A 7338-nucleotide genomic window follows, 5' to 3' on the forward strand; every position below is an offset into this window, starting at 1 on the left:
GCTGGGCGTGGCCCTGTAGGAAGGGCTCTTATCCAGCCGGCGTCAGGGCGGGTCACTGGGACTGCTTAGGAGCAGGAGCACAGGTGAGGGGCATGCTGGAGGTGGTGTCACCCATGGTGAGGCACCGGGGCAGGCTCATGTCTGGAGGGCATCTTGGAAGTAAGAGAGGTGGGCTGGGGGTGTGGAGGGCTGGGGAAAGGGCCACGTCGTGGGTCTAGAGGAGAGCCTGGTTAAAGAGCTTCTGGATGGGACATTAGGGGCGGGGCCGTGCGGGCAGCAGTTCAGCCGGCAGAGGGCACAGGCGCGGGTATCTCAGGGTGGGGCCACGGCCTTGCGGGGCGGTGTCTGAGGAAAGGGTTAGAGGGGCGAGAGCTGGAGTAAAACTATGCGGTCATTTTTCCGTGGGTGGAAAACCGGGACAAACAGGCGTGGGTGTGGCCCAGCTCGGGATCAGCTGTTGTGGGCATGGCCAAGCGCAGGGTTGTAGGGCAAGTAACGGGGCAGGGACGGGGCTAGCGCAGCGTGGGAGGTGACAGGTGTGGGTACCCCGGCGTGGTCCTCCCCGGTGTGGGCGTGGCCAGCAAATGCGGTGGGGGCGGGGGAGTGGGCGGGGCATCACTGTGGGTGTGTCCTGACGCTCGTTCCTCCCCGCCCCCCGCAGCACGCTGAGCGCGGACGCGGGCCCCGAGTGCTACGAGCTGCAGGTGTGCGTCAAGGACTACTGCTTCGCGCGCGAGGACCGCACGGTGGGGCTGGCCGTGCTGCAGCTGCGCGAGCTGGCCCAGCGCGGGAGCGCCGCCTGCTGGCTGCCGCTCGGCCGTCGCATCCACATGGACGACACCGGCCTCACGGTGCTGCGAATCCTCTCGCAGCGCAGCAACGACGAGGTGGCCAAAGAGTTCGTGAAACTCAAGTCGGACACGCGCTCAGCCGAGGAGGGTGGTGCCGCGCCTGCGCCTTAGCGCGGGGCGGGCGGCCGAGCGGCACTGCGCCTGCGCGGAGGGCGCTGGGCGGGGAGGGGCTTGCGCCTCGGTGGGACCTCCCCAGGGGCGGGGCTCGGGGGGGACTACACGCCGAGGGTGGGCTGCGCCTGCGCCCTTGACTGAGCTCTCCCTTTTGGAGAATTAGGAATGGAGGATGCCCCGCCCTCTCGGGAGGCCACGCCCAAGGGCGCGATGAAGGAAGAAGCCACATCCCCAACTTGAGGCCACGCCCCCAGCATCTAGGGGGCATTTTGAGCTGGGATGGGGGAAACCTCGTCCCCATGGAGGAGGCCACATCCCGGGGCTCTGGTACCGGGAGGCATAGCCTCCTGTCCCCTGGAAAAGCCATAAGACGGGACCCAGACCCCTGGGACCCCAGACCAATTGCCAAGTATGGAAATCTCAGCTCCCTCAAGGGGGGGCCCTGGGCAAGGGATAGAGCTCCCTGGAGGGCCCCTCTAGGTGACCTGGGGACTGGAGGGACCAGGATTCTGGTTGGAGGGCCCCGGAATACCGGAGTCCCTTTAGATGTTTGTGCAAAAAATAAATGGGGGGAGGGGGAGGATGGGATTTCAAAAGCACATGCGCCCTTGGGCGCCCAAACCCTGGGGGCCGAGGGGACGGCTCTGGGGCACCCACGCTGCCCCTACTTCCCTTTGGGAGTTTACCTCTCCCTCTCCCCCAACAAACCCAGTCCTCATATCATAGATTTCAACACATCCATTTGACAGATGGCAAAACTGAGGCTCAAAGAGCTGCTTGAGACTTGGCCGAGGTTCCAGGTGCCATACCCTCTATTCCTCTCCCTTAGGCCTGTGTGCCCCATGAAAGGGTGGGCTGAGATCGGGATGACCTGACACAGCTCCCTATTGCTGCTAATTCCCCCTCGGGGGCCTCCTCCAAGGGGTGGGAGTTCCAGGCCAAGACCCCTACTTTGCCTTTCCTTCTCCGGCTGCCAAGCAAGACCCCTGCCCTCAGCCCTTTCTCCTGGCACTCCATGGGGGATGCCATGAGGACCTCCCACCACAAAAGAGAATTTGGGATCCCCTGGTCCCAGGTTTCTCCACCCCTTCTTCCTTTCCCAGAATTTTCCAAGTAGGAAAGAACAGAAGGAGACCAGAAACTCTAGGGGGGAGAGAGAGAATGAGAGAGAGAGAGAGAGAAACCCAAACACAGTGAGAGCTTAGTCTCCAAGATCCTATTTATTGATTCAAACACCCAAGCCACAGGATACCTCAGATGGCCCTCTTGCCTGCTGGAAGCTCTTTCTCCAGTAAGCAAAGTTGCAGTGACTTGGCTGCAGTTAACCTCGTGCACACAGGACCTTAGGGGAAAGTTCAGTGTGGACCATGTTTGCTCTGGGATCTGCTTTTCCACGTGCTTGTATGGCATGCCTTTTTCTGCTGGATTGAGAAAGACAGGATTTTGCTGTGCTAGAGAGAAATGAAAACGGGGTGAGATGAGTACTGGGTTCCTGGAGGATGGAATATCATCAGATGGCGAGGCTGAGGTGAAGAATGAGAGGGAACCACTTACTAGAGAGAAAAGAGCTCCAGGCCTGGGAACAGCACGTGCAAAGGCCAGGAGAGGAGAACTGTTGAAACAAGGAGAAAGGTGGCACAGTTGGAGCTGAGCCAGCAAGGGGGATCATGAGGAGCCTTGGGGTTGGGGAGATCTGCAGAAGCATCAGACCAGGCAGGGCCTTGTACGCTGTCCTGAGGAGTTTCACTTTTATTCTAAGACAGTCGGGGAGCTCCAGGAAATGTTTAAGCTGGGGAGAGATTGGATTCCACCCTGTAAAAGCTGTTTTGTGAAGACTAAAACCAGTGAGGAGGGGTGGGGGTGCTTTGGGGACACTGAAATGGATTATTGGAAAGATTCTGAAGGCTGTATTGAAAAGACACCTGTAACTGTGGACATGGCTATAATCCCAGCATTTTGGGGAGGCCGAGGCTGGTGGATCACTTAAGGTCAGGAGTTTGAGACCAGCCTGGCCAACGTGGTGAAACCCGTCTCTGCTAAAAATACAAAAATTAGCTGGGTGCGGTGGTGCACGCCTGTAGTCCCAGCTACACAGGAGACTGAGGTGGGAGAATTGTTTGAACCCTGGAGGCGGAGGTTGCAGTGAGCCAAGATCACACCACTGCACTCCAGCCTGGGCAACAGAACAATACTCCGTTCCCTCCCCTCTAACCGCCCCCACAAAAAAAAAAAAATCCTGCGCTTAGATGAGCTCCATGGCTGCTGAGTACAGTTGTCCCAGTTGCACACTGCCCAAGGGTTTGGGATCGCTAGGAGGGCCACGTGCAAATCCTAGACATTGAGCGTTGTATGTTTATGACCTTGGTTTCCTGACATGTGAATGGTCCAAGTGTCTGGAAGAAGTGGTGCCACTTTCTAATTTGCTTGAAGGTGTTGCATGTGCCCTAAATTCAGACAGATGCAGGTAACTGGAGGTTCTGAACCAAAGGTTAAAATGCAAATTCTCTTAAAGGATTGGGAAGCTGTAGCCAGGGATAAGCGTATGTGACTGTTACATGGGCTGAGGAGCAGATGTGAATTTCAGACCATGCCATGCCTGAGGGTGGGGGTTGGGTGGATGGATGATTCAGGGTTGTAACCTGTAGAGCCCAAATGGGAAGTGATCTGTGACCTGTGGTGAGGGTGATCTGGAAGATTTTTGGATGGCTGAAAAGAAATGGGGAAGTTGAGCTGCCTGAGAGAGCCAGGATATTTCCCAAAAGATTCCTTAGGAGTCTTTCTGGTCAAGACCTCCGTGTGTGTGTGTGTGTGTGTGTGTTTAGGGTTCCCCAGGAATGGCTCAGGCATGTGAAGGAAACAAGCTTCAGGGAATATTTGTTGAATGAGTTTTCCTGATTCCCAGGCTAGAACTGTTTTTGCAATTTCCACCCTCTTTTCTTTCCCTCCCAGAGAACTCCTATTCATCCTTTGAAACCCATCACGAAAACCCCTCTTGGAGAAAACCCTCCTTCCTTCCCCTCAGGACTTTCCCAGCCTCCGTCCCTCCTCCAGTCCAGCCTGATGCCATGGGACTGGGGTTTCTCTGTTCAGCTCTGTTTCTCCCAGACTGGGGTGTGAGGCCTCTCAGGACCCCCAACTTTACCTAGCACAGGCTGGGCACAGGTGGGTGGCAGGGAGTCTGTGCCTAGTGGAATTATGTGTTGGGGCAGGGTCAGTGCAAGAATACACATCCGCATGCGTGTCTGTCCATGTCTGTCCATACCAACCTTCCCCTTCCACACGGACCTGGGCACATAGGAGGTGTCTGAGCCTGACACATGGGACAGAGAGTGGACACGGCTGAGACACGTACAGAGACAAGACAAGACATCCAGGCGGCTGAAAGCCTTTTGAAATCAGGAAGTTCCTGTATTGGCAGAACAAAGCCCAGAGAGGAGCAGGGCTTTCCCCAACGCCACCCAGCAAGTGGCCACAGAGCCCAGCCTTGGATGACACCTCCAGGATTCTGAACCCTGGACCTCACTTTATGCAAGGAGCTGGCCGCAGATTTCCATGAATCAGGGAAACAGCACAAGAGGGTTGGCCTGTGGCAGGGCAGGGATTAAAGGGGTGACATTGAGGGATGTCTCAGAGTCAAAGTCCCCTGATCAAGGGGAATAGAGAAAGAGACAGAGGGTGAGATCACACCCTGATGAGAATGGACAGAGATATAGAGGTGGAAATATACAGAGAAAGAGAAATGCAGAGACCAGGGCAGGGGGTGTCAGGGGAAGTGAAGAGGGTGTCCTGAAGAAAGAAGGCTCTGTTCATTGTCACCAGTCTGTCCTTGAATGATTTGCATAAAATGAGGAGGTGCCTGGCCATGCCCCCAATTCCTCTCTCAGGCCCCAGAGCCTGAGACCTCACCACGCCCCCATCAGAGATGCAAAAAACTAAACACTCAACTAGAAATCCTTGGGACCTCTCTCGGCTGGGATCTTAGAGCCTTTCTGTCCCCGACCCCAACCCCATGTGCTGTCGATTTTGCAGATGGGGACAACCTGGGGCCTCCCGGAACTCTGCCACCCTGGGGAAGTTGGGGGGAGGGCGTTGGTCCCAGATCACAACCCCGTCTGCTCCCCAGAATCCTTTCCTAAGAATCGTTGAGGACCAAAGTTGTCTTTGCTGACACGTGTTGCTTTTCTCTTTGCCTTTTATTGTTTTAGAGAAAAATCAAGTTGACTGTGTCAAGTAACACCCCACCCCTTACCCCCGTCCAGCCATAGTGGCTCTCTGGAGACACAGGTCGTAGGCGGAGGGTCCCCTGATCATCCCTGACCACACAGCCAGGGGTATTTGACCCCTGTCCACCCCTGTCTCGTGCTCCCTCAGACCCCCACAAACCGGCCAAGCAGTCCGGGGAGGTTTCCCCTCCACACAACTTCTCTTAGCATGTGATTGCAGATGTGAAATCAAAACGTTGTTTGTTTTTTGTTTTGTTTGGATTCCACCCCGTCGGTCCGGTGTCTGCACAGATGCCTTCATTTCTCTGTAAATACGTGACTTGGAACAAATGTTTAACACAAACGAGAAGTGGTCATGAATGCATGGTGTTGAGATGTTTTGCACTATTCTGACTTTTGGTCTCTGTAAAATATTTTATTAACAGCAGACATTAAAAAAAGAAAACCACACACAGCCTCCGACACGTGGTTGCCTCCTCGTATTCCTTTATCAGCAAAAACAAACAAACAACAACAACAAAAACTCTCACGTACATTCAGCACCTACTAGACGCAGACTCAGTAGAACACACTGCTTGCCAGTGAATGTGGCTCATCCACGACTGGAGTCATCCCCATTTTTTGTTTGTTTGTTTGTTTTTGAGACGGAGTCTCGCTCTGTCGCCCAGGCTGGAGTGCAGTGGCCGGATCTCAGCTCACTGCACGCTCCGTCTCCCGGGTTCACGCCATTCTCCTGCCTCAGCCTCCCGAGTAGCTGGGACTACAGGCGCCCGCCACCTCGCCCAGCTAGTTTTTTGTATTTTTTAGTAGAGACGGGGTTTCACCGTGTTAGCCAGGATGGTCTCGATCTCCTGACCTCGTGATCCGCCCGTCTCGGCCTCCCAAAGTGCTGGAATTACAGGCTTGAGCCACCGCGCCCGGCCTGAGTCATCCCCATTTTACAGAGAAGGAAACTGAAGTACGGAGAGATGAGATCTTGCTCAGATCACACAGCCAGGAAGAGATGGAGCTGGGATTTGAACATTTACAACCATTGCTCTTTTTTTTTTTTTTTTTTTTTTCCTTGAGATGGAGTCTCTGTTGCCCAGGCTGGAGTGCAGTGGCACAGTCTCGGCTCACTGCAGCCTCTGCCTCCCAGATTCAAATGATTCTCCTGCCTCAGCCTCCTGAGTAGCTGGGATTGCAGGCGCTCGCCACCTTGCCGGGCTAATTTTTCTATTTTTAGTAGAGACAGGATATCACCATGTCGGCCAGGCTGGTCTCGAACTCCCAACCTCAGGTGATCCACCCCCTCAACCTCCCAAAGTGCTGGGATTACAGGCGTGAGCCACCGTGCCTGGCCATCTGTTGCCCTTAAGGAAGTTAAGATACAAATGCTAGGAATACATGCCGTTGATTCAACCCACATCCCCATGCTTGTTTGGTTTTGTTGGTTTTTTTGGGATTTTCTTGTTTGTCTGTTTTTGAGACAGGGCCTTGCTCTGTCACTCAGGATGGAGTTCGATGTCACAATCTCAACCCATTGCATCCTCGACCTCCCAGACTCAGGCGATCCTCCCACCTCAGCCTGCTAAGTAGTGTGTGCCACCACACCTGGCTAATTTTTGTACTTTTTGTAGAGACAGGATGTCGCCATGTTGCCCAGACTGGTCTTGAACTCCTGGCTTTAGGCTATCTTCTCACCTCAGCCCTCCAAAGTGCTGAGATTACAGGCGTGTGCCACTGTGCTTGGCCATGTCTGTTTTAAATGTACCAGCTGGGAATCTCATTTCATAAACTCAAATGTGCGATGAATGAAACTCCATTTTCCAACAGCTGAATTTAATTTCTGTTTTGAGTCCCCATCCCACAAGGAAGCAGAAATGGAATCTGATTCAGCCCAGTTTCCTCGGTAAATTCCGCAATTCACCTCCTAATGTCTAGGGTTATTTCTACATTTGAGTGGACAGGACAGGGGCTGCGGGATCCACCACCAGGAGTGGGTTCAGTGAGTGCTTTTGTTTGCAAGTAACAGCCAACAGGACTAAAACTGGGGCCAGAAAGTGGCTTACACCAGGAGTTATCCAGCACACAACAATCCTGCTTCTGAGGGACTTCTTCCCCTCTGAGAAACTTGCACGTGGGGGTGTGGTATCTTCTCAAAGAAGAAC

General features: G+C 54.3%; 1 protein-coding gene across 1 annotated transcript in view; it reads left to right on the forward strand.

Moving 5' to 3' along the window:
• Nucleotides 1-5642, forward strand: part of UNC13A (unc-13 homolog A) — a 96416-nt gene extending 90774 nt beyond the window's left edge. Inside the window, 1 exon segment of the mRNA XM_017879566.1 lies at nt 662-5642. Coding sequence (XP_017735055.1) covers nt 662-962 — 301 coding nt within the window. The 3' untranslated portion in view covers nt 963-5642.
• The last annotated feature ends 1696 nt before the right edge of the window (nt 5643-7338 follow it).

This window comes from Rhinopithecus bieti, unplaced genomic scaffold (genome assembly GCF_001698545.2).
Source record: "Rhinopithecus bieti isolate Rb0 unplaced genomic scaffold, ASM169854v2 scaffold_9899, whole genome shotgun sequence".
In the NCBI taxonomy this organism is placed as follows: Eukaryota; Metazoa; Chordata; class Mammalia; order Primates; family Cercopithecidae; genus Rhinopithecus; species Rhinopithecus bieti.